This window comes from Rhea americana, unplaced genomic scaffold (assembly GCF_003343005.1).
Source record: "Rhea americana isolate MKP2758 unplaced genomic scaffold, rheAme1 scaffold_264, whole genome shotgun sequence".
Taxonomy (NCBI): Eukaryota; Metazoa; Chordata; class Aves; order Rheiformes; family Rheidae; genus Rhea; species Rhea americana.
The window spans coordinates 400,231-427,111 of record NW_028186384.1 but is presented as its reverse complement, the minus strand read 5'-3'; the positions used below and the strand labels follow the sequence as shown (position 1 = coordinate 427,111).

General features: G+C 50.6%; 2 protein-coding genes across 3 annotated transcripts; both read right to left on the bottom strand.

Moving 5' to 3' along the window:
* Nucleotides 1-259: 259 nt before the first annotated feature.
* On the bottom strand, nt 260-12,251 carry PCDH12 (protocadherin 12). The gene is made up of 4 exons (XM_085307781.1): nt 9,064-12,251; nt 8,260-8,354; nt 6,529-6,680; nt 260-1,098 (listed from the first exon to the last, which is right to left on the bottom strand). The coding sequence occupies exons 1-4, from the start codon at nt 12,022-12,024 to the stop codon at nt 734-736; spliced, it is 3,573 nt and encodes a 1,190-aa protein (XP_085163907.1). The 5' UTR covers nt 12,025-12,251; the 3' UTR covers nt 260-733.
* A 9,119-nt stretch (nt 12,252-21,370) lies between these two features.
* SMIM33 (small integral membrane protein 33) lies at nt 21,371-25,233 on the bottom strand. Of its 2 annotated transcripts, none has more exons than XM_085307814.1 (2): nt 25,221-25,233; nt 21,371-22,548 (listed from the first exon to the last, which is right to left on the bottom strand). In XM_085307814.1, the coding sequence occupies exon 2, from the start codon at nt 22,530-22,532 to the stop codon at nt 22,110-22,112; it is 423 nt and encodes a 140-aa protein (XP_085163940.1). In that variant the 5' UTR covers nt 22,533-22,548; nt 25,221-25,233; the 3' UTR covers nt 21,371-22,109. The 2 variants fall into 2 exon arrangements, with proteins under 2 accessions (XP_085163940.1, XP_085163939.1); XM_085307813.1 differs by lacking the exon at nt 25,221-25,233 and adding an exon at nt 24,057-24,073.
* Between the last annotated feature and the right edge of the window lie 1,648 nt (nt 25,234-26,881).

The window sequence follows — 26,881 nt, the reverse complement described above, 5'->3', positions numbered from 1 at the left end:
TATGATCTGTAATTCAGGGGCCTCAAAAGAGAGAATGGAGAAAGAAATTGTGGGTACTTAGTGCAGCCATAGGACAGATTCCAGAGCAGAAGTGCTGAATTTGGGGTATTTGACAAAAAGCAGAGTTCACAGCAGTAGAATCACAAAGCCAGAATGCTCACCGTAAGAAAATACGCAGATCTCCCTTTCTAAGTTGCTATTTCAGGCTTTCTGCAGATACACCATTATGTCAGTTGTATTGGACTTTATCCCAGAGATGTTAGTGTTAGAAAAAAACATTTTTATTTTAAATAAGAACTGAGATCCTTTGGGCCAATTTTGCAGCATGTTGCAAAGTCCATGACTGGTAGTACAATGTCCGTGGTACACAGTCCATGATCACGTGGCTATATCTGATTGTGTTGTACTTGTGGATAATCTAAAAAATCTCCTTTCTTAATCTACCTGCTGTGGCTCTTCTGTTTTATGACTTGAGTGTGATTGAAAGATGGGGATGGAAGAATAGGAAAGAGAGGGAGGCAAGAACGGACAGCTGGAGGAGAGCTAAAGAAGGTGAAATCAGTCATGGAGAAATTTGATGTGGCTTGGCAAAGGAAGAAACATGCCTGTCATGATCAGTCTAGATGTGGATGTTGCTATGATTCTGTTGAACCTGTTATGACACATACTTGTGCACCCTAAATACAGAAAGCTCTGTTTGACTCTCCTCTTCTTCTCACAGCTGCCAAGCTGCCTACAGAACAGGAGCACTGTCATCCAGTCCAAGGCTCTTCCCACGTGCTGACAGCTGCCGCAGAAGCCCTGAGCCTGTTTCGTTGTGGACTTGGACCTTCTGGGATAAAATCATTTCAAAGAGGGTGCTCATTTCTGAAAGGAAAGTGCTGGCCAGTTTTGTCCCAGCAGCACTCGAGTCAGACTCAGTAACTTTGCCAAATGTCTCAAAGGTCCTTGGTTTCTCCTGCCTTGCAGCTTCCTGGTCCTGAGGTGAATGCAGAGAATCAGGGGAGAAAACATTGTCCTTGTAACTACCGGTGAGCGGCAAGGAGAGCCGAGCTACCCATTCTGGGTCTGCAGCCGTCAGCCTCTTGAGGGCCAGCTCTGGAGGGAGTGAGAACAAGAACTGTTGGTGAGATGTGTAGCGGGGGAGACCAGACGAGGAAAAAATGAGAAATGAGGAGRCTTATTGAGATCAACTGTGAGAGGAAGTAATTGAAAGCAAGTCTAAGGATAAGCTACCAGTGGTGTTACTCACACCAGCAGCTTAAAAAAAAACAGAATTGATTTAAAACTCCAGTGATTTTTTTATATATATATAATAACTGTTAGGATCACTTTGCTTTCTCATTTATTGCAATTTCAAGTGGCACTTCAATAAATTGTTAGCAAAGCCAGAGAAAGTGGGGGTTTGGGACTGGCTAAAGGGGAGACAACAATGGAAAGCTTTCAAAGGGGGGAAGTATCAGGCAGAAAAAAGGTCACTAGTAGACTTCCTCAGGAGTCACTTTAGAAGTGGGAATTTGCTGATAAACAGGCAGACTGAGACCAAAAAGAAATAGATCATTGTGAAAAAAGTAATAACAGAAGTGGAATGAAATTCTAGATTATAAACTGCACAGCTGGATGGCTGAGGACTAGTAACAAAAAATTGAGCTATAAAGTAGTTGTTCATCATTTGGAAACAGATGAGGAACAGTGGGAGCCTGGAGTGGGTGTTGATTGCAGGCTCATTAATGCATCAATAATGTGATTCTGCCCTGAAATGGGCAAATGAAATCATAAAATATGTTGGTCAAGGTATTCCCTGTTGGCATAAAAAAGATACACATCCATGGTATTATTATTAGGTCCAACAAGACCCTGTTAAGAGTATTACATACAAATTTGATCATCCATCGCTAGGAAAGAGGATTTGAAATGACAGAACTGCAGAGAAGACTGAGATGAAAACAGGAATGAGTCTAAGCTTACAAGATAGAGACCCCAAGATATAGGGTTGTTTATCCTAAGAAAGTAAATGCTTATAGGAGATTGGATTGCAACCTGTTGTTATTTTGATGAGGTAAGCACCGACAAAGGAAGTATTTACGCTCAAAATAGTATTGGCACGAGAAGAAGAGATTATAAATTGTCCGTGAATAAATACATACTGGAAATTAAAGGAAGGACCCCATAGCAGCATGGGCCTAGAATAGCTTCCTCAACAGACAGCAGGAAAGGAAACAGGAATTCTTGTTTTTAAGGTAGAGCTTAGCAGTTGATGAAGAGACTCTGATATGGTGCACAGAAGCTCCCTTCTAGCCCTGCATTTCTTCATTTCCAAAGCATGCTCCAGAACCACAAAAGCTGGAAGGTTTGAGGTGACAGCCAAGTCAGTGAAATGCTTCTTGAGTTAGCAGCAAAACAAGTAACTCGCATCTGATAATAAAACATCAAATACCATGACAGGCCCAATCAGATGGCACAAGTTTGTGCCATTATTATAATTACTGACTAACTTTATTAAAGTGATCTCTGAAAGGATGATCCCTATTCTCATACACTTAATCATGCTGCTTCCAGAAGACAGACTAATCAATAACCTGCCACAGCCTGGGACATGTGGTCTTCAGTCAGTGGCTGGCCAATTCCCAAGACAGGTCTCCTTCCTCAGCCTACTAAGTGATCAGTCCTTTTCCTCTGAAACAAAATTGTGTCCCAAAGTGTGGAAAGTTTGGTATTCAAACCTGTTGAAAGCATGGTGAGTAGAGACGGTATATGTTACATAGGTTTTGTTTCAGTTAAAGCCCCTTTTTTTTTTTTTCATGTTGCTTAATTTTCAGGGTTTGTTTTGGAGGGTTTCTTTTTTTCCTTTTTTTTTCTTGCAATTGCAGTATTTTCTGCCATTCATTTTTAGTGGTTGTCCCTTAAGAGATGGCCCAAGTGTAAGGAACAGCACCCAGTGTTCGCTAAATGCTAACAGAGTACTCCAGAGAAACTGCCCAGGAGCGTATCAGGAATGGCAAGAGAATTACTGTGCACCTTCTCTGAATATTTTGATACTTCAGCTCTGAAACGGGGTAGTATAGGGGTCTGGTTTTGGCGGAGAGCTGGCACTTGGTTTGCTGATCTTCCTGGCCACTGTGACCATGAAATCTCACAATTAGGTATGTTTAATTTGACCCATAGCTCTTTACTGTGTCATTTTAATGAGCATTTGGGTTTGGGGGGTGGGGGGAGTTATATATATAAAATCAATAAAGCTGCATTTTCTCTCTGCTGCTGTGACTGCTCTGCATTTCCCTGGTATGGGATAGGTGTTAATACATAGTCCTCAGGGTTCAGCCTTATAGTATAAACAAACAAATTGCTGGCTAGGGCAGATTATTCACTCAGTTTTCCCCTCACYGTGAATAACACAAAGGCCCAGACAGCCTCAACCAGCTGTTATGATACTTTTGAGCACGAGCAATGCTTCCTTCCTCCGTAACTCAGGATGCAAGTCCACTTCTCTGTTTGTGTTTGGGAGAGGAGGAAGGAGTCCAGCAGCTCTGCAGTCTGCTGTCTTTGTGGGAAGATTTGGGCTCATGGATAAAATTATTTTTCATCACAGAAAGCCAACTTTGCCTTATTTGTCAWGTCCAGCACTACTGCAGGGGCAGGAAACCACACTGACATAGTCTCAAGCAAACTTAAGTTTGCTTACTGCAAAAATCTAAATAATTTAGTACAGAGTTTTTCCCATTGTGTCAATGCAACATGGATATGTCTGTCTGTAGCAGAGATTTGCTAGCTGGAGTCGTATCAGATGCTGCCTGACTGGGCAGAACTGGATCTGGCCAGCTTTGTTGAGTAGGTCCACTAGGACCTTACTGGAACAAGGTCGAGAGGCAACGGGCAGAAATTGAACCACAGGAAGTTSCGCCTGAATGTCAGGGGGAATTTCTTCCCTGTGAGAGTGACGGAGCACTGGAGCAGGTTGCCCAGAGAGGTGGTGGAGTCTCCTTCTCTGGAGATCTTCAAGGCCCGCCTGGCTGCAACCCTGTCTACCATGCTCTAGGTGACCCTACTGAGCGGGAAGGTTGGACTAGATGATCTYCRGAGGTCCCTTCCAACCTTACTGATTCTATGATTCTATGAACTGGCAAGTGTCAGCACCTCAGTGCAGCCCTAGGCTGGAGTTGGGCAGCCTGCTCCTTTCTGAAGACTTTAAATCTGAGGAGGCGGCCACCTAAAGCCTCTCCTGGTGCTCTCCACTGACACTGTGGCACAGCTCCTCTGCACCATCATCAGCAATAAGCAGTGCAAGGAACCTGCAAACCAGGGAGCATTCCAGTGCTTGGCGATGGTGGCCTGGCACGTGAGAGTCCCTGTGGGGTCAGCGGTCTAGGGCCTTGGGTGAGCACGTGGAGCTGGTGAAGCTCTTGGCTGCATGGGGCAGGAGGAAGACACTGATGCTGTCCCCCGCTGGCAGCCAGATGTGGACAGAAAGCACTGCCTGGACACCGGTCAGATCCTAATTTGTCTTCATAAGTAGAAAGTAGCCTGACTACACGACCACATGCAATAGCCTGGTACAGAGAGCTAAGCAGGCTTGAGGGCCTTTCCAGGCAGCTTTTCTACTGTCTTTCTCAGTTCACCTTCCCCACAGTAACTTTGCTGTTAACAGCCCTTTTTTGACTTGTTCATTATTAGAAGGGCAGGAGGGCAAAAAGAGATTAAACCAGCGTCGTTCTCGCCCTGCTGAACAAGGGCACAGAAAACCCTCGAGTCCGGAGTTAAAGTGGAATTTACTGCAGTCACTCTCAAATTTACTTTGCTGGGTGCTAACAACTCACTTCCAAGTGGCACGGAGACTATTCAAAACGCAGACTYGCAAGCTGAGCCTAAAACCGTAGTAAGGCAGGCCAAAAACGTTTCTGCYGACCATCGCACCAAAGGCTGCTAAGACCTTTTTTCCAACCTAATGGATGTGGAGAGTAGGTTGCGCAGTAGGAGCAAGTACTGGCTGGGGTGTAAAAGGATCGTTCAAAGAAGTTACGGCCACAGCAGAAACCCTAGATGAATTTTTCGTGCTTCTGCTTGCTCTATAGGAGGGCACAGGCTCTGCGATGCAGTCTTTGCTACAGGACGTGAGTCAGCCTAACTCCTTCGAATTGAAATGCCAGCAGAAGAGTTTTTTTTTTTTTAGAACAAATCAATAAAATGAACATGTAGGAAATGTCAGGCCCAGATGGTATTCACCCAAGAGTGCTAAAGGAACTCAAATATGAAATTGCTTCATTTATTAACTGTTGTTCGTTAGCTCCTGCTTGAAATGAATATGGTATCAGAGGGATGGAAGGCAGAAATTGTGACAAGTTTTTAAGTGCATAAAGGTGGATGCAGTCTGGACAAATTCACAGAAATCATTATATCTGAGACTCAGTAGATAGATGAGCCTCAGTAGATAGATGAATACCTGCTATATGGACAAGAACTGACAGGACGTTTGCAGGCTGAGGAATTCTATTTTGCAGCTTTCTGGAGTCTTTGAAGGAGGCAGACAGAGTCCTGGTGCACTYAGGCTTCCAGAAGAGCACCAAGAGAGACTCGCAAAGGCCCTAAGCAGCCCTAGAATTAACAGCACGTCTCTAGCAGGGACTAATACATGTTAAAAGCTAGGAAAGAAGGGTAGGAATAAATAATCTTCCCCTAAACCAGAGCTCATCATTAGTAGAATCTCACCTGAATAGGAGACCTCTGCTATTCAATATAGCAGTAAACAATGTAGAAAAGTGGGTGGCTTTAGTGTTGATGCTACTAAAATACTCAAAAGAGGTAAAAGCCAAACTGACTGCAGGGAGTTGCTGAAAGACCTGACGATACTGAGTGGCTTAAGGGGGGGGCGGGGGGGAAGGAAAAGGAAATTGCTGGCGGCGTTCTGTGTCGATAGCTGTTGAACGATTGACACAGAGGACGCTTCCCGTATTGATGGCTCTCCCACCATGCAGAGGAGGGATTTTTGAAGTTACCACGAACCGTCTAACGACGGAGCTCAGCGCAGGGCTTGAGCAGCAAAGGAACGAAAAACAAACCAGAAAACTTCCTGATACCACTGATGTAAGTGTATCTTAAACAGCATGCAGAGGCCTAGGAGTCACCAAAGGAATGGGCTCACACCGGCATGGGCAGTGGAGCTGGTACGTAAGCTGTGATTCGCGGTGACACGGAGGGCGATTTTACAAATAAGCTCAGTAACAGAGGAGACAAACGCGTGGAGTTTCTACCGCGGGTGACTAAACACATGACCAAGCCACTGTAAAGCTCAGCAAGCCCCTTCGCTGTAGCTTGCTTGGGGCCGATATCGTAGGCTGGTGCATTCTCACATGCTGTGCCAAGGGTCTGCTGCTGTCAGACCCTCCCAACAAGGCTAGACGTCCTTGGGCTGGCCAGCCTCATCTTCTACATAGGTGTTACGTGAGGAGATCCCACTGCCTGAGCCCACTGCCAGTCCCAGCATGCCCACCAGAAGGGCCCCAGCACGTAGCATATGCAGCAAGATAGCCTCACCTGCCTGCGGGTCCAGAAGGGTCTCAAGTTCTTCCCCCACCAGCTGCTGCATGGAAAGTTCAAACCCGTTCTCTGAATCGCGGTCTTCTGCCTCGCTCTCTCCATGGCCACTGTCCTTCGTACTCAGGCAGTCGGCATCCAGCCCCGCAGCCCTGCAGGGAGGCCAAGGGCAAAAAAACTGAAATCATACCCAAACTGTCAGCACTGGTCTGCTTCATCCCTACCTGGTCTATTATTATGAAGGTGGCTGTCTTTATCCTCCGTAAAATGACACACATCTCAGAGGCTTTTAGAAGCCAACTAGTCAAATTTTGTTATATTCAATCAGGGGATTTTCCCTAATTTTGCATACATAGCTTGCTAATAGGACATGATCTTCTGCTGTACCAAAAGTAGGTTCAAGATCTCAGCCTCACCATCCCCCCCACGCACTGCTCCTTTGATTCTCGGGGCAGGGCCAGGCTCAGCTCCAGCCCTCCAATGCAGCAACCTGTGGGCTCCTTGCACCCCAACCATCTGCAAACGGCCCCCAGATGAGTCAGCTTAGAGGAGCCCTTAGGAGGTGGGGAAGCTTGCAGAGATTTTCTGAATCACTACTTTTGCCATCATTTTAGTTCCCACCAAATCATTAATCTGTTACTTTTTAATATTCATGTAAACCAAAGCACTGGGCTCTGCATTGACATGAATYCTCTGAAAACCGGGCTCAGGCTGGGTGCCAGGCTTCTCCACATTTCTTGCTAGGGAGCATTTTTCCTTTTGCAGTGAGGCATTGCCCTGAACCAACAAGGAACTGTTGGCTCTTTCTGGTGAATCCAGAGGAGATACTTGTACATGGAACAGCCCAGCCCAGTCTTGCACCAGCATCTCCAGCACTGGGTCTCACTCGTTCTCTAACACACATGCCTTCAAGCAGAGACTCTTTGCAAACCTGAAGGCATCAGTGTCCAGACATTCCTGCTGGTGGCTTCATTGGCCCCACAGCTACCTTGAGTGCTGCCACACACGCCTTCACCATCAATAAGCTGGAGGCAGTGGGGTGCASAGGAAAATGCCTCCCTCCCTCACCAGGGCCATTCACCCAGAGATGTAAGCACCATAATTTAATGGGACCATTTTAAAGTTCCTCTCTGCCTAGGGTTGTCTTCAACACACAGCTGGAATATCTCAAGTCCTCTTCTGTGACCTCCTGGCACAGGGACAGGTGTACTGAATTCATGTCAACAGGCAATGACATCTCCAAGAAAGTACCCAGAGCAAGTCAGAGCAGTGAGAAATCTTGTCCTTGTGCCTGCAGCCTCCAGAGCGGTAGCTCAGCGTGCTCATCAGTGCACTGTTTCATTGCATCTGAACACATTGTTTCTTTCCCCAGCAAAGGCAAGCAGATGAATCCTGGCAGCGGAGGAAGCTACAGAGGCAGATACGGAAGTAGCTGGGAGATGAAGGTGCTTCAGGGAGGAGACAAAGTGCAGCCTGAGCAGGAAGCCGCATAGCTGTGTCAGCATGGACGTGGGACCAGAGGAGCCACCATCCTCCACAGGGAGGACCTGCCAGCAGTGGCTTCTGTGCCAGGTACATGACTGCGTACCTCCCCGACCGGTCCAAGGCTCAGGTCAGAGAAACTGGGGACAAGCAGGTCTCTCCTGCTCTGGAGGCCTTTGGGGCTGGTGAAGTTGAAGCAGCAGCAGGCAGAGACACTAAGGGGAGGCATGGGCTGAGAGCGAACCTTACCTGCTGCCATTCTTGGCCGTGTATTTGTTTCCCCTGTGATTTGTTTTGGGCTGGAACTGGCCCTGGTGCAGCAGCGACAGCAGCTGAGAGATTTGCTGTAAGACAGGAAAAGCCTATTGAGCCCATGCAATCACCACTCAAGATGCTTCCTGCCAGGATGTCCCCTCTAAACTGTGCTGCCTTTTTATAGCATTTCCTCCTTCTGCAGATGGTTAGGCATCCCCACTTGGAGGTTCTGCAGTGGAAAAACAAGAGATCAAGCAGCCCACCTGGCCCCAGCACTTCCCCTCCATCCATGGTGCTGTTTCTGCAGGTCATGCCCTCCCAGCACGCACCCTTTCCCCTTGGTTGGGAGAAGCTAACCCAAGACCATCCCCATCTCTGTGTGATAGCCGTTCTCCACACCCACTGCCCAGATGTCCTGGTGGGTGTCTGGAGACCATTCCCATGGCAGGGATGCCATTCGTTCAACCCAAATTGTATCTGTCCAGGGCCTGGGAAAGAGACCACATCGCACACCACCAGGCTGATTTTTKCATTCAAGGTGCATTCCCACAAACCCAGGGAGCACAAGAATCGCAGTCACAGAATCACAGAATGGTTGAGGKTGGAAGGGAGATCTCTGGAGATCATCAGTCCAACCCCCCTTTTAAAGCAAGGTCACCTAAAGCATGTTGCCAAGGACCCTATCCAGATGGCTTTTGAATATCTCCAAGGATGGAGACTCCACAACCTCTCTGAGCAACCTGTTCAGGATTTGGGGATTTTTTTCCCATCTCCAACAACCCATGGGGCAGTTCCTACCTGGACTGGGGGTGACTCCATGGCAAATTCTCCTGTGGGGCTCTGCTCTGCGAGCGCCACCAGCGAGAGCCGGACCAGGCTCCTGAGGATGTGTTGGTGGGGCTGGGCCTCACCAGGCACCCCGTCTGCCTCAGCATTGCTCCGTCCCTTCAAAGCAGTGCCCACAGGCTGGTTAGGTGGCAGCAAGGGGTCTCCMACTGGCCTCAGTTGTGGCTTCACCAAGCTCTTGCAATGAGGCAGTGCATCTGGAGGGCCCACCGGCTCTTTGGCTGAATTTCTCAGTCTGTGAGGCTGGCAGGGCCGGCGTTGCATCAGAGTGAGATTAAAAGCATCCTGCTGCTCATCCGAGTCCCTTTGGTTCCTCTGGTTTCTCAGGGTCCGATAGAGGGTGGGGGTCAGGTGGAAGGGAGCCTGCAGGGAGCCCCCACGCTCGGAGTCCRTGGCACCCTCACTTAGCAGAGCCTCCTCGCAGGGACGCAGGAGCTCGGCCTCTCTGGGCCCATCCGATCTGCTCCTGAGCACCGGGACTAAGTGTATGTCTGTCTTCTGAATCTGCCTGTGCGGCTTCTTGAGCTGCTGCTGCCTGTAGGCATCCTCTGCCTCCCTGCAGTTGTAGGCCATGCTGTCCTTCTTCTCTTTTTTGCACAAAGACACAATTAAAATCAAAATAAGAAGGAACATGCCCAAGAGAGCAGCCAGGCAGATTACAGTGACCACTGATGAGCTCAGTCTCTGAGACTCCTGAGCTGAAGTTTTGGAGAAAGCACCATAATTTCTGAAAACTAACTGCACGCAGGCCTGAGTGTGCAGGGGCACGTCACCTCCATCACTCACCCGTATCGCCAGCTCCCTCTCACTCCCAGCCAGGCTACTGGCATTGCTGGAGTTGAGGAACACCTGCCCTGAGAGCGGATGGAGGACAAAAAGCCCAGCATCATTCCCACCCACAATGGCATACTGGAGAGCCCCGTTGAGGCCAGAGTCCAGGTCCCTGGCTGCAATGGTAAAAAGCAAGGGAGCGACCGAGCAGGACATGCATGTCACGTTGACAGGTGCTGCCCCAGGGGTACTCCAGTTCCCAGGGGCTGTGCAGAAGCACCCTGTCTCCGGGCTGATGAGAACAGAAATCGTCGCTGTGCCTCCCACCAGTGCCGGCTCGGTGATGACGGGAGCATTGTCGTTCTCGTCAAGCACGGCCAACCTCACAGAGACATTTGACATGAGTCTGGGTTGACCACCGTCTTCTGCTGTCACCAGGAACTCAAGGCTGCTCATTTGTTCGCGATCAAAAGCTTGGAGGGCAAAAATATCCCCAGTGCTGGGGTCAATAGAGACCAGACCTGAAACAAAGGAATCTTGGATGCTGTAGGTGATTTTTCCATTGAAATCTAAGTCAGGATCATTGGCACTGACAGTAATCAAGTAAGAAGGTGATGGCCTGTTCTCAGCAATGGCAGTGTCATAGGTACCCTTTTCAAATTTGGGGGCATTGTCATTAACATCACTGATACAAATAGTGAGGTACTTGAGCACGGCTAAGGAGAGATTGCCCTGGTCTTGCACCAGCAAGGTCAGGTTGTATTCAGCACAGAGCTCCCTGTCCAGGGTGGCATTGGTCATCAGCATGTAACTGTGGCTGGTGGTCCTTTTCAGCCTGAAGTGTTCGTATCCTTGACTAAGAGAGCAATGCACTTGTCCGTTGTTTCCTGAATCGGGGTCACTAGCAGTCACCAGAGCCACAAAGCTGTCTTTGGGAAGGGCCTCGGAGAGCACAGGCACGCGGGCAGCCCAAGTGATGTGAACATCAGGGGCGTTGTCGTTGACATCCAGCACTTTGATGAGGATCTTGCAGTGTGCAGGGATGGGATTGGCGCCCAGATCTCTGGCCTGTATRTCCAGTTCGTAGGTGTGGATTTCCTCGTAGTCCAGGGGGTGCTTCAGGACAACCCTGCCAGTCCGGGCATCGATGCTGAAGGTGCTCAGCACCTCCAGGGGAGCATGCTTGCTGAGGCAGTACTCTATTTCTCCATTGCGACCCTGGTCAGGGTCGGTGGCTGTGACTGTTATGAGGAGAGCCCCAGGCAGAGCATCTTCCCGGATCTCCACTGTCAAAGAGCTCTCTGCAAAGACAGGGCTGTTATCATTGGAATCGAGAACTATGACTTTAATTAGAGTGGTACCTGATTTTGGCGGTTCCCCATGATCAACAGCTGTCAATATTAGATCAAAAGAAGAGTGCAGCTCTCGGTCTACTTCTTTAACAACAACAAGCTCCGCATGTTTTGTTCCATCAGAGCCCGAGACAACCTCCAGAGCAAAGTGTTCGCTGGGAGACAGCGAGTAGGAGCAGAGTGCATTGTGGCCAGCGTCCAGATCCAAGGCTCGGTCCAGCGGGATCCGCGTCTGTAAGGACGCGCTCTCTGAAATCTCCAGCTCCAGTTCAGGTGTTGGAAATTGAGGCCCATTATCATTGATATCTAATACTTGAATCTCCACATGGATTAGAGCCAAATTTGGGGCAGTCAGTACATCAAAAGACACCAAGCACGGATCATTATGCCTGCAGAGCTGTTCCCTGTCCACCCGCCCGGCAGTGCTGAGCAAGCCATCCCCACTTCCCACCTGGAGCGGGAACCTCCTCGGGAACTGCATCAGTTGGAAAGTTTCCGTTGTTTTACTTCCCTCACCCCAACCAAAATGCTCCGATAATTTTCCTATTACCGTTCCATTTGGTACTTCTTCAAACACTTTGTATTGCACTGTGAACGTGGCCACCTCCTGGGCATCCACAGAGAGGAACAGGTACCACCACAAGGCTGGGATCTGAAGAGTCAAGTGGCACAGCAAAAGCATGCTTCTGAGAAAGCCAACCGCACTGCCGCTCCGTCCCAGTACAGAGGGTTTGTCCATGTACCTCTGCATGCCCAGACAAAGCTCACAGTATTTGCAAATCCTTTGCATCCTCTCTCATTTCCAAATCCCATAGGCACACGTTACCAACTAGAAAGGAACAAAAATTGCAAGTCCAGCTGTGTTGCGTAGCAGTTCTCCCTTTCCCTACCATCGCCAGAGGACAGGCAGAAGACGCCGGTGATTGTTGGGCTGAAATGCCTCGGCACCAGAGAAGAGGACAGCCACCAGCGCAGCTTCAGTCGGGGAGCACCGCGTCCGGCCGGCCGCTGGCCAGGGCTGGGAGGTGGACGAGCTGGTGTTTCCTATGGAAACCCCACCTACAGGAAAAGGGAGGACCGGGGCCTTGGTACAATGCTGTCCCGGGGGTGGGGGCTTGGGGAGCGGCATGCTTCCCAGCTCCAAGAATGGTATGGAAATGCCCTTGATTTCAAGCCTAAAGGACCCCGCACAACTATTTGACCTGATCTGCAAAATGCATTTTTACAGAACCTGCAGCTCTTGCAGGAAGTCCCTAATTCACTTTCAAACTCAATGCACGTCTCAAAGATGTCCATAAAGACTAGAAATGGTGATGAACTGCTCTTATTGCATTTATCCTAAAGGCTTGTTCCCTGCACTGTTAAATTCTTTATTCTTTATTTTAATGGAGCCTAAATCCAGCCTGTGGATCCTGGTTCTTGGTCTGCCATTACTGGTGGTTTGGAAGGCAACGCTCATGCGTTGTCTTTTTCAGTTCACAGCTTCCGATTATGTCACACTTTCACCTGGACAAACCAAAGCGACTTTTAGTGCCTTAATGAATCACTGGGAAAAGTTGCCACTTAAAACAAGGGCAGGTGGACTCAGGGCACYAGGAAAGCAAGTCCACAAGGGCAGATGCAAGCGCCCTGCAGCCATTTATCCTGCCCAGCTGCGCTGGCTCCGCGCACGCCGCCTTGCKTTCGGCTCTGCCTTGATTTCCCAAGTGCTGCTTCTCACCCAGCGTGGATTTTGCACCAGCTTTGCCCAAATCCCCGCTCTGCTTTGTTTCAGCCTCTTACTCCCGAGCTCCCGCCTGTGTGCTACCTGTTTACAGTCACCCACGGGGCTGTACAGCCACACTGCCCACGTGCCGGCCGGTTGTGCACAGGCATGCATTGCACCACGCGCAATTTAAAGTTGTTTCGCGTGTTCCTCCTAGGCTATCCCCACCTGTGCAGACAGGCAGGGCAGCAGCGGGCCGCAGGGTCGAATGCTCCGCACGGGGCTGTCTTTTGGGCCTTGAGGCCACGCACAGTGTTCGGACTGGGGGAACGTTATCGTGGAAGTCTTCTCATCCCTTTCCGAGTAGGGCAYCCGCCCCAAGCGGATCATCTTTAGCAGCACATCTTAACGTCACAACASACGTGACAGAAGGACTCCGGGGGGGAAGAGCAGCCCGGCGCTGACCAGCCGCGTCGCCCTGGCTGGGTCAGTGCCACCGCCTGGCACGGCGGCTCCCGTCCCKCCTGCCCGCTCGGCCGCCGGAGGCAGCACCGGCGAGGCGGCGGGAGCCACGGCGCTATTCCTGGATTCGGCACCCGCTCCGGGGGACCTTTGCCAAGCCGTTTCCCTTCTTTGTGCTACCRCTTCCTCCTTGGCTAAACAAAGCCCGTGGGCTCTCCTGGTGGGCGCGCTCTCGTGCGCGGGCTGGCTGAGGACCCGCGGCTGCGAACACGGGGGTTTCACAGCACAGACTTTGCTTGGGGGTGGGCGGGACAGGAGGCTGCTTTCTTCTGGGRGGATCCATCCTCCCACCTCCTAAGTCACATCTCCCCTTTTCCAGGGATGGTGAGGGAGAAGAACCGCATGGGAATCTCATGAAAAGAAAGAAAGAAATGCAATCCCTTGAGGAGGTTGGACGTTTTCCCCTGCAAAAGCCCTAAAAGGCACATCCTTTTCCTCCCCATCACCTCCTGTTTAGGCTGCCATGGCCCCAGAAGGTTCCTTTTCCTCCCTGGAGGCGAAGAGGTGAAGGCTGTGGAGCGCCAGCTGGCTCGGCCTCCGCAGGAAGACGCGGATGTGGCAGCCCCGTGCCGGGAGGAGAACGGGGCCCGTCCCTGGGGCGAGCTCCGTGGCCTCCACAGAGGGCTGTCCCCGGTCCCCAAGCGCCTGCACGGCTACAGCCGCTGCTGGCAGACCTGGACTGCCCAAGGGAGGAGGAGCTGGGGGAGCTAATAAATAAAAAATTGCAGCGCTGCAGGAAGAAATCCCTCTCGGCCAGCAGTTCGCGGCTGCGGGATAGAGCAAGTATTCCCAAGCTGYAAGCCATATAGGCCACATCCTGCTAAGACATGCAAATAGAAACAGAAAGACAGAGAAGAAAACGTGGGAGAGAAGCTGAGATCTGCATGAAGCACCGACAGTAAAATAAGCTTGGACGCTAATAACAAAGCGGGTTTCCTGCAGCTTTCACTTCCTTTTCACCTGCTTGCAGCTTCTCAACTTGTGGGTGCTCCGAGACCTTCACAGAAAACATTGTCTGCCATAACACAAGATTTCTGCCCTTTCATCTATGTCTTAGAAAAAGCATCCATTATATTGAGTTATTGCAGTATTCTTTTTGTGCCCATCACATTATGCTGCTCATCCTTAAAAGCAGAGGCAAAGGTGGTTCGATGTTGGGAAAATCCAGCTTCTCCAAAGCCCATCTACTGAGCTCTGCAAGCTGCACGTCGAGTTGCACGCGGGCAYGGCCATGGGTGAGGACCACGCCAGCACCCCACTGTCCAGCCCCATCAGGTCATCTCAGCCTCCGCTGCACAGCCACAGGCTTTCCGATAGCATCCGGGGCGGGGGTTGCCGAGCCATGAACCACTCAACCACGTTGTACACCACTGCTGGTGGCAYAGGGCAGTGAGGGACTATCACGAGCTGGAAATATTGGCCCCTTTCCCAGCCCRACCACATTAACTCCTCCCCTGGGAAGAGGAAGCTGTTTCTGGGCAGTTGCCAGCTTTGCAGATTTATAACGTAGAGCAATGACACAGCAAGTCCAGCTTCGCTGGGAAAATGGGGAAGAGCTTGAAAACTGCTTTGGCCCCACTCCTCGGTGGGACGCATTTGTTGCCGTGCACAGCACTAGTTCAGATTGCAGACAGGATTTGTACTGCTCTGGGGCAGAAAACAGGTAAAGAAAAGCTGGCATCAGTCTCATAACTAATTCTTGTTACAGTTACTAATAAAGGAATAAAAGACATGGGATGGGAAAAGCAATATTTTAAAATTTAATAACAAAAAATCACATCAAAAGGAGAAGAGTTCAAAATGAGCATGACCTATGAGGCTGTGCCAATATTTGGCCTCAGTAGCACATTCAGGGCTTACCTTGTTCCACGGACTGGGCAGCAAAGAGAGACTTGTTCTTGTCCACACTCTGCAGGGAGAGGACAGTGCCAGATGGCCGAGGTGGTGGTCAGATGCAGAGCCTAGCGATGACCCAGGACACGGGTGGCACCATCACCCCGTGCTGAGCGAGGATGCCAGTGGTGGCTTCTGTTTTCTCCAGGGCATTGGGACAACCCCAGGAGAGGAGGCGGGCAGCGACGCACACCCAAAGGTGGGATGCACCCTGCCTCTGTGCCCCCGAGCACCCWCTCTGGGCGGACAGCTGGGAGCACAGGTCTCTGAGGAGCACTGCGCTGCATTTTGCTTTTTCTCACCTGTCTCAGAGCTGAACACAGGCAGGTTTTATACAGGGCAACGAAAAGCATGACTGCCTCTTGCTAGCTAGTTTCCTTGCATCGCCACTCTTGCTTCTTCTCCAGTCTGTCCTAATTTCAAGATCTGTCAATATACTGAAATTGCATCAGGTTCCGCTTATGTTCAGTTCGCATTAGAACTGAGAAGCACGGTGCCAGACTAACAAAGAAGCTGATGGAAGCACAGCTGTTTCCTGGCTGCTCTAACAGGCACAATATCTGACCTGCCTTTGGAAGAGCTGCGGAGGCAGCCCAGCTGCGTTGTGCTTTGCTAGAGGTAGCACTCCCTTCTCAGCGAGAAATCTGTTTCTGAAATCCATCTCTGTCCATGAATTTTGTCATTCGCACGGGGAGATGTAGAGCCCTATGCAGGGGTGCAAGAAGGCCTAGGACCTGCCCTCAGCTGGCCATGGAGACCAGGGAGGCTCCTGCAGGAGAGCACATGTGGACGGCTGCTTCAGGAGGAAAAGGAGAGGATCCATTGACCTGCCCCAAACCATGAGTGGACAAGCACAAAAAGCTGCTGAAGGTGGCTTGGTCCTTCTGTCAGGGGCCCTCTCATGGTAGACCACTGCCTTTCTCTGTGGTCATTAAATAAAACAGTAATAATAAATAAATGATACTGATTGAAAGGGACCTTCACATGCTACCTGGTCCAGTCTCCCACTCCAATCAGGTCCTTTTTAGATGGGGTTGCTTGAGATTTTGCCCTTCCAAGTGTTGACTATCTCTGACATTGGAAACTTTGTCACCTCTCCTGGCAGCCTTCCCCACCACTTCACTCCCCTCAAGAATGATTTTTTTTCCTCCCCTCTTATTATTTAACTGGAATATCCCTTGCTGCATTTTGTGCCTGTTGTTTGTTATCCTTCTCCAGGTGCCTCCAAGARGAGCCTGGCTCAATCGCTTCTGCAGACTCTGTTGAGGTAGGAGGGACCCATCMGGCTGGCCAAACCCTGACCTCTCCACCTCTGCCTGCACGTCCTGGGCTCCAGCTCCTGACCTCTTCAGCTGCACCCTTTGGACTCGCTCCAGTCTACCGATGTCTTCCTCGTAACGGGGAGCCCAAAACTGAGCAAGTTTACTCCAGACACAGTCTCACTGATGCTGAACGGGAGGGGGAAATCACTTCCCTGAGCTGCCGGCTGCCCTCCTGCACACCCAGTGTGCAGTTGGCCTCCTTGGCCACCAGAGCACACTGCTGATTCACGTTCAGCCGACTGCTGYAGGCACTGCCGACCCGCTCGGTGTCTGTGCACCATCACTGCCGCTCATCGCCTCCTGAAGCTCATCTGCACCACACAAAAAACCTGACAAGCCTCAGCAAGTGCTCTGCAACACCCCAGAGCAAACCCTCCACACGCTACCAACCTCCCAGGGCAGGTGAGCACACAGGGCCACCATCCCTTGCAGGAACATCTCTTGCCAACATCATCTTGCCCCCATTTCCCCCCCCAACATGGACTCTCAGGCTTGGCTGGCTCCAACGCTTCCTTTCACAGGGCTTATTTCTTTAGGTTACATGGATCTGTAACTGCAGGCACAGCAAGAGCCCTGCCCACAGCCAGAAGTCACCAGCTTCCAGCTTCTCTCAGCCTGGAGGCCCATAGGCAGCTTGTAGAGCCCAGCACCTCACTGTCCCTTCTTCCCAGCCCCCTCCTGTTCATCCTCCTGATCACTAGCAGCCTACTCCACAGCTCCTGATGACCCCATGTCTCAGCCTTGCCTTCTGCTACCCCATGGGGGCCACCATCACCCCAGAGAGAGGCACAGGGCAAGCCAGAAGCCACAGACCAGGCAGCAGCAGCACCCTCCCTCTGGGGCTCAGCCTCTAATACACCTGCAGGAGATGCTCCAGCCAGCCAGCACTCATGCCTTCCTCACAGCACATCTCCACTATGGTTGCACCATTTTAAGTTCTGACCAGGCTTCCCAGCCCCCTCTACAACACTAACTATGAAGTCCCCACTTGCTGCTGCTGGGACCTCTGTTCCTGCCAGGGAGCTACATAGGTTGTCCTCCCGCAGCAGGCAAGTGCCTCCTCACCTGGAGGCAGAAGGAGGAAACAGGTGTGGGCAATCCCTAATCTGGACACACCTACCAGGAGACTGGAGATGTGGTAGTGTTTAAAGGCTACCTAAAGCAGAAATCCACCTCTGAGAAAAAACACCACCTACAACGTTAATGCAAGGGCTCTGCCAGCTGCTCCTGTTTGCTTGGCTCCCAGAGCTCCCCATCATATGCAGCACGAGGAGCAGAGTTACTGCAGCTCTGCATTCATAAAAAGATTATTGTTAGGGGTAGAAAAGAAAAGTGGACTAAATTGGAATGAGCTCTGTGTTTGAATAGGAGTAATAATGTTGTGATAACTTGTCTGTAGAGCCTCTGCCACCCAAGAATCTTAATGCACTTTTTAAAGTCTTGAGGTGCAAAGAGCAAACCTTTAAAGCAGGTAACAGTAAAGCTGGCCAAATATAAAAGAGAAAAATCTGCTTAAATGCCATTTTATGGTATAGGAGAAATCAATGAGAAGCTGAGTGAAAATTACCATTTGGTGCCCTTCTGAAGAAGCAAGTTGGCAAAAGATTGCCATTTGTTTATATATTTATATAGGTTAGTTTGTTATTATGAGTCTTATTGAAATTATTTTTTTCCTGTATTTCTAATAGCTATATGTAAATATGTGTTCACAAAAGAAATAGGGGCCAATACTAGATCTTTCCAGAATAGGTCGCTATTACTCACTTCCTCCCCATCCTAGCTGAGCTGGGACGCACACATTCAGGCCGCCCTACTTGTAAAATGGCAACACCCGGCTTATTTTCACATTCTACATCTGCAATCTGCAAACACCCAAAGAGCGAATAACTTGCCAGTGACGTCCATATGACGGTGACAGGTTGTGACTGCCCGGCCTGCTGGGGTGGTGAGACGGCGCTGGGAACAGTGAGGCCGGTGGAAGGAGGTCCCCCAAAGAGGGGACCACCGAGAGCCCCTCTGCTGTCCTGCAGGGACCAGAGAGAGCAGAGAGAACCTCAGTAGCGCTGCACCTCCCCAACACTTTTGTCTGCTTTTACTTTGACAATACGAAATATCTGCAGAACGGCAAAACATTTTGAAAAATGTGTTTTGAAAAAGTGGCGTTTCCCCAGCTCCTGAACTATATAATTGATATATCTAGGCCAGAGCACGCTGTAACATAAATTAGACCTCYGAAAGTCCTGAGCGGCTGAAAATCGATGAGTTTTAGTAATAATTACCTGTTTTATCTTCCTTCTTATTAATATTTAGACGTGTCTAATCTTTTCTTTGCAAACATGATGTTTCCCTATTGCTGTTGTCCTTTAGAGAAAGCTAAAATGAAAGCTTCTGGTTTCTTTGATTAAAGATTCAGCACTGAGTCTTTAACAAAGCTGTTACTTTCTTGAAACAGTAAGATCATGCGAGCTGACTACTGGCTTAGCTGATTTACCCAGGCTAGGTGACACCACCTCCTTGGCCAAGCACACGTGCCTCCAAACACAGCATAGGCAGGCAGGGCACTATTTCTCCATTCCCATAATTTTAATCCAAATCTTGTAATCATCTTACATTTTTTTCTTCAGCTCTAACTCTTTGACTTCTCACCTATGAAAGGGTGAAGGTGACTGGTGGGGTTATCACAACCTAAAGCCATCATTTAAAGAGAGGGTCCCTGTCAAGTTATTACCTCTTCAGATGTTGTTTGCAAATTACAGATATATAACATCAAAACTTAAGAATTAAAAATTAATGTTAGCATTTTTCAAAAGCATGTGTTAGTGTAGAAACAGAGATGAGAATTCAGTGATTTTCAATAACAGTGGTACACTTCACCCCCCCCTAACATAAGAGTGGGAAAGCTGGGAGTGCACCATAACCCTGGGGGGGGGGATAGAGAAAAAATGAAAATAGAAAGTAAGAAAAAAAAAGTAATATAAATTATATTTATTGCAAGACCAAAACTTTCCTGCAAGGCCAACTGCTACCTAGCTTTACAGTAATTGAGCAAACAAGCTGGAAATAAGTGAGATGAAGGAAGGAAGCTGGATAATCAGCAGTGTCAAAAATACCTTTGGACAACGGGAGGGATTTGTAAAAGAACCCGTTTCATTTGCAAAAGAACCCATTTTGTTTCATGGAAAAGCACAGAGTTTGCAGGGAACTGTGCTCAGGAYGCAGCTCAGGCTGGATGGGGGCTGGGGCAGGGGCTAGTGCCATCCAGAAGGAATTAAAAACAGTATTCTGCCTTTTCACTGAAATTAAGCTCTTTGTTTTTCAAAAAAGTTCCATGTTCTCCCCTRCTAAAGGGAAGAATTTCCACCTAACATGGTATTTTTCATCACAAGCAGCGTTGGAAGGGACCCAGCAAATGGTGCCTGCACCTCGCCGTTCCTCCTACGTTCCCCATTTTGGTTCTCACCTGGAAAAGGAGAGGCAAGAACTGTATTTTGATTTTCCAGGCTATTCTGCAGTATAAACCCTTGGGGCCTATCCCAGAGACACTGCTTCCCTGCAGGACTTTCCTCMGGGCCCATGCACTGAAGATGGATTTTGATTTCCATCTTTCACATAGCCTGGAGAAATTCAGATCCATTTCTTGTCCAAAGAGATTCCCCAGCACCTCCGGTGGCAGAGGGACTCCCAGCAAACACTGTCGCCAGGGGCTGTTGTCACAAGAAGCCTTGCTGAGATAAGGACGTTTCAGCTCTACAACCTGCTGCCTGTGTGCTTCCTTGACAAGCTTTTGCCCCAGGGCAACTCATGAACGTCCACCATGACTTCTCTGGCTACCCTGCTCCCGTTGCTGCTCCCTTCTCGCCTGGGCTGCACCCTGCTCCTTCGGTGCTAAGAGTCCACGAGCCCCTAGGAACAGCGGACAAGGATGGGGGACAACACAGGTGCCCTCAGGYCTCCCCGTGCCCTTTCTCATCCAGCTCTTCCCCCTCAGTTCATGCCTCTGCTCAGCAGAGGACCGGCCCCGCGTTGCGGGATGGTCTGCACTTTATCCTAGAGTCAGTGCTCCTTTCCTGTTTTCCCACAGGCAGGAAAGGCTCGGCGAGCTGCAGATTTGTTATTTCTGGTGAGGCCTCCGCGTACGTCAGAGCGCAGCGCCTGCCTCGAACCAGCGCCACCAGCCTCGAGGCAAGGGCAGCTGCAGGAAAGCTCGAAGCCGCGGCATCAGGCCGGCTTTGCTGGACGACGGGCAGAGGGAGCGATGCGCTGCGTCTTGGCTCCAAGTCCAGCTGCGGCCCTGCTCCAACAGCGAGCTCCACGCTGTCACCCATAAACGCTGTATTTTGGGATAGGGTCGGACACTGTCCTCTACCACTGGCTGCACTGCTGAAACACCAAGAGTTTCAAGTTCTGCCTCATTTCTTTAAGCTGTTTGCCAGTGTCTGGGTTGTGCCCCACCATCTCGGCTGGCCAGGGCCTGTCCGGAGGGAGAACAGTGTAAGGGACTGTAACATGGAGGAAAAAAGGGCTGGAGACCCCAGGAAGCTTTTCTGTGGTATATAAACAGAATAACAAGGACAGTGTGTGTGGAAACATCTGTAATGTGGAAAGTGATTCCAGACAATGCAACCTTCAGCTCCTGCCAAGCGGCTGATCCTATGCTCAGCACTCTCCAGCCACAGGCAGCAAGGGCTGGAGACAGCTCCCGAGCATCCCCAGGCACCTTCTGGGATGGCCCAGAGGTGAACAGGGCTAGAAAAAAACAGAATAAACCCTAAAGAAGGTTACAGAGAGTAACCTGGCCACAAAGCCTAGGCTGGGGTTCCAATTGCTCCTTAGTGCCGCTGCCTGGTTGGAGCTGCGCACTGTGCAGAGGATGGCAGCCCCATGGCCAGACGTCTGTGGCTTGCCAGAGACATGCCTTGAGGTGGCCACCTGGCAGAGGATGCACATCCAGCTCTGCCATCAGCCATGCCGGTCTGCTTGCTGCTCCATGCCTGTTTCCCCATTTTCCAGGAGTTGACAGAGGATCTAGCCAGCTGCCCCCTGGGTTCAGGCTCTGCTCTGGCGGTGGAGAGGGGAGAGGAGGAGGCTCAGTTTGCCTGGGTAAATGCTGAACGTTTGCCCCAGTCTCCCTCCAGGGTTGCAGCAATCCCCCACACAGCAGACCCTTTCGATTCGGTCACAGACACACACTTCAGCAGCACCCAAGCCTCTTTATTCTGAAGGTACCTTTAATCTATAGAGGATGGGTCATTCTGCCGACGTTCACAACTTCTTCAGTAAGTCTACCTGGAGAGAGAGACAAATTCTGGGATGCTAAAACCTCCGTGTGCAGGTACTGGTGAGTCTCCATCCAAGCCAACTTTCCAGTCACCATTTTTCCATCAGGCCTATGGTCCCTTGAGTCCCACCTGGACTGGACRGCCTATGGTCTGGTCACAAGTACGTGATCTCTATGACGTTAGGCTCAGCATTCCTGCAGGGAAGGTGATGCTTACATGAGCACTGGTAGCTTACCCCAGCCATGTCCTTGTTGTCCAGCTCTCGCTGGCAGTACTGAGCTGACTGCTTTCTCTGAGAGCCCAGCTTCTTCCAGTCCGTGAGGTGCACACCACCGTCCAAGTCCTGCGGCATGGGCTCATGGTAAAGGGTGATTTGGATGGTGCGGAGATGAGGGCCGTAGTGCACCACAATGATAATGAAGACAGCCAAGAGGACAAAGATGACAACAATTACAGAGATCATGGGCAGGGCATCGGACTTCTTTGTCACACTCTTAACAACAGAGATGGGAGTGAATCCACCTGAGTCCTGGGGCTCGGGCTGTCTCAGCTGGCTGCTGGGGGCAGAGATGTTCATGGCTCGGTAGGCTAACCTGTGACAGAGAAACATCAGTTGGAAATGGGTTATCAGCAAGCAGAGGCTGTCTCACGTGTGCCCTCATCTTCTGTCCTTGATTACACAGCTCCTGCCTCTCAYCACTGGCATCTCCCCAGTTGCAGAGACTCAGGGAGAGACACTGGATGCAGTTTCTTCTATGTGTGAGCTAGGGAAAARGTCGCTGGGCATCAGGCAAACCCTCCTCAATGACTTGCAGATCTCTGGGCTGGGAATGGGCACAACGAGCACTTCATCCCTCCCGAGCGCCCTGCACAAGGGTAGGAATCTCCCTGCAGCAGGGAAGGCACTCTAAAGACCCCCAGCATGGGCAGCACAGGTGCTCACACAGGTTAAACCAGACCAATCTTAAGTGCCTGGTACGATGGCTTTGGGGCTAGAGGGGAGGCTGAGCAAGTGCTTTCAGCAGGTAAAAGCACATGCCTGCAGGTCCTGGGCAAACAAGATTGTCCTGTACACAGTCACCCYGTGGGGCTCTCCAGACAGAGCAGGACAAACACATGACAGCTGCAAACACTGATGGAGCCTGGTTTAATTTTGGTTGAATTCATACTCCTCAGCATCAGCAGCTGGCAGCAGAGCAGCCTGTTTGCACTGAATCCAGGCACAGCAATCTGCAGGAGCATCCAATAAGGACCCCATCATGATAATCCCGCTTTAGTCTGATTTACTCCACACAGAGTTAAAAATAGAAGAGGAGAGCGAAGTAGTGCAGAAGCCACCTATGCCAACCTGTCTGTCTCCRCTAGCATGGCTGGAGCAGGGCTGAGCCACTGGTAGAATTTAAGGATTAYATCTGGGGTTGTAGGGATGATGCCCCAGATGCACTGAGTCAAACCAGGTGGCAACCAGAGCACAGCTGGGAAGGCTGTTCCCTGTGTTCCCTTGTCCTGGACACCTTCGGAGTCACGGGGTTTCCTTCCACCACACCATGCTCATCCACTACTGCATTACATGAACTAAGAGTTCCTGAAGGGGAGACCTCAACTTTCCCTTCCTCCTCTCAGTACTGCAGTGCTAATCCAACACCAAACCTCACAGGCAACTTCCTGGAAAGTCCAACCCTGCTAAAATACACCAGGAGGTTTTTATGTTTCAGGCCCGCGCTGGACACAGCAGCAAAAATCCAGCGTGAGCCACGAGTGGGAGGACRGCTGGGAGGCAGAGGGGCAGCAGGAGGAAAAGAGGGAAAGAAAAGAGAAAGAGCCTTCCTCTGCCCCAGAGGGGCACAGGCAGTACCTCAGTATCCCAACTCCATGGGTATCATTATTTCCAAGGGAGACGTTGGAAAGCTCAGGGCAGACCCAGTAGAAAAGACTCCTGGAAGGTTATTTGGGGGCCGGAGAGGCTGTAGCGCAATTTGACTCACCTCGGAAACTGCCACGTCATGCCTTASACCCACACCCCCAGGGATTCCCCCGGGGCAGAGAAAGAGGAAACGCCTGCTGCTCATCCCACACATGCTCCGCAGAGGTGCTCCCTTACCTAGCAGAGTGCCACATCATCCGCGCCTCCCCCGCCTCGCTGTCGCGCACACACACGCTTGCACGCAGAGGAAACGCTCCGCACTCACGCCTGCTGCAGCACAAGGGCCCTTTGTTCGGGGAGAAAACACCTAGCTGCCCCTTAGCGCGCACACGCGCGCGCACACACACAAGCCACCAGCTTTCCTACCCAGAAGAAACCTTTCCACCTCCTTCCCCTTCTTTTATTGACTTGTCTTTAAAATGTATTGAGCTTAAAAAAAATAGTGTAAAAATATCGCTGTGTGTGTGAGCTCCTTGCAAAGTCCAGTAACCCGTATACGTGCAATGCTGTGAGCTGCAAGTACCCTTGCCCGGTGAAACGCTGCAGCCACAAGAGCTGTAGGCTGATCTCTTTTTCTGCCAGGGATCCTGCTGCTCAGGCCCTTCRGCCCATGGCCACAGCAGGCTGTTTAGGAGACAGCTAAGTACCTGGCTGCTAATAATAATTTCCAGTAGTGYCCACATGGTACCAGAAGGGCACATGCTGTGAGGGTGAGCGTACGCTTCAMACACACGCTCTTACTATGTAGGAGTTAGAGAACTACATATCAAAGGAGGACGAGTGGCTCTGGCTCTTGCGAGGGGGTCGTTTGGGAGCCCTGCTGCCACCAGCAGCAGTGTCACTCCACATTGCAGCTATTTTGAACCCTTCTTGATGCCTTGAGGACAGAGAGATCCAGCACGACAGCAGTTCCCACCACAGCAGAAGGCAAAGTGTCTCTCTCAAGCAGCCACTGACACATTTGGTGTAACCCAGCTCTGAAAGCACAGGCACGCTGCYGTCTTCCCTCCCATCCACCCTGCAACTGCTGCTGCCCACGTCTGGCTGGCCTGAACCCCCCACACCGATCACACATCAGTCATGGTTCCACAGGGCCTGTGGAAGGGTGCACAGTTGGAGCAGGATCAGGACCAGGGATAGAGAGATGAAAAGTTTGGATTAATACAATTCCCTTTCAGAACAAGGCAGCCTCTGCAAACCAGTGCGACCCTGAGCACGTCACAGCTACAGTAAAGATGGATCATCTGCAGCTTTCTCTATCTCTGGAAAGCTATTTATGAAACCACCCCAGCTTCTCCCATCTCTTTCCATCTTCCCTTCCCAGAACAGAACTGTTCTTACCTTGTGGCTGCCCCTCAGCAGACAAGCTTAGGYAAATATTTGTGATCCCTCTTTCACGTACATAGGGAGGACAGAACTGGAAATGCCTCTTTCTCCCTTTCGCCAAACAAGCTGACGGAAGAGATTTGGCTGCACGATAGGGCTGCTGCGACTGGGAATCTGCACTCATTTCAGGATTCATTAAAACCTTAATCTACAGCATAATCTCTGGGCATCACATCTGTGCAAAAGACAAAAAAAGGGGGGGGGAGGTGATGTTAAAAGAAGGTTTGTAAAAGCAAAAGCTGCTGTGAGAAGCTGGCTCCTTTTGGCCAGATGGTTTGCTTAGGTTTGCGAGGTCCTTGAACAGACCCGCTGAAATACAACAAGCTGTACAGTGCATTAGAGATCTCTCCCTCTGTTCCTGCAGCCTTCTCCTAGCCATGGATAGCAAGGACCTTGCAAGCGGCACAAGACCATCCCCTTGATGTGATCCATGCAGTGACAATAACGTGAAAGGAGCAGCTCCACTGCCCCTGGTCTGGGCTCTGCCTGCTTTCCTGGGCTCCCCCTGCCCAGGGGGCTGCAGAAGAGGGCTGGACGTAGCCTCTGGAGTCCAGAAGTCAGGGAAGAGGCTGTGGCATGGGGCTGGGCTTGGCCATGTGCTTTCCAATGGGGTTCTTGTGATCTCCTGGAGGTGCACATCAACCACAGCACAGTGTGATGGTGTCCCTTGCTCTGTGATGTCCTCCACATCTCTAATGTGCCATATACAACTGGCAAACAGGCTGTGGATCATGCTAGTTTGCTGAAGCAGGTGAGAGGGGTGATCTGGAGGGAGAGAGATGGCAATGCCGCATGAGAGGGCTGTGTTACTCACAGCTGTCACCTCAGTGCAGAGCAGAGCCCTGGACCTGTAAGCCTTCGACTGTGGAGCATGGGACAGCCCAGAGCAGGCAGGTACAAATCCCAGATTCTCCCCGAACACTTGCCCCTCTGTGATACAACCTCCTCTCCCACCTCAATGCTGCTGAAGGGAAATCAACTCATTTCTCCTGAAACAGGGTACCTTGTTAGGAAACTAAAGGCCCTGTTCCTTGACCAAAGAGATACTACACTGAGTGTGGAGAGGGTCCAGGCAGTCATCAAAGAGCCCAAGGGTGGAAGAAGTCCTTGTCAACAGCCACCTCCGTGAGACAGGCATGGGGCAGGAGAGCTGGGCAGTCTAACCAGTCAGCCCCAGTTGGAACCATCTTGCCACCATGCAGTGGCCTCCTGCTTCAGAGTGCTAGACAGAGCAGCAAATAATGTGGAAATATCTTGAAATTCGAGGTACACTCACAACGTCTCGGCTGGAAGCTCAGACTCAGCCACATTAACAAGCAGTGGTGTCAGCCCTAAAGCCACTGGCATTGGGGTTCCTGCAGATTTGTACCTGAAACTCTGGCATGGTTCTTCTGAGATGGGCCAATACTGTAGCTTTCCATCACGGGAGCACTAAGATAGCCTCCTTCCTCCCCTGCAGCCACCTATTTCCATCAAGCATATGGTAGCTCCTTCCCTTTGATACCAGCAGGGGACACACAGACAGACCAGAACATGAACAGACACAGAAAACCTGACAGCCTGCGTCTCATCTCAGCAGAAAGCATGCTAACAGCCAAAGGCTCTGCTCCTGCCAC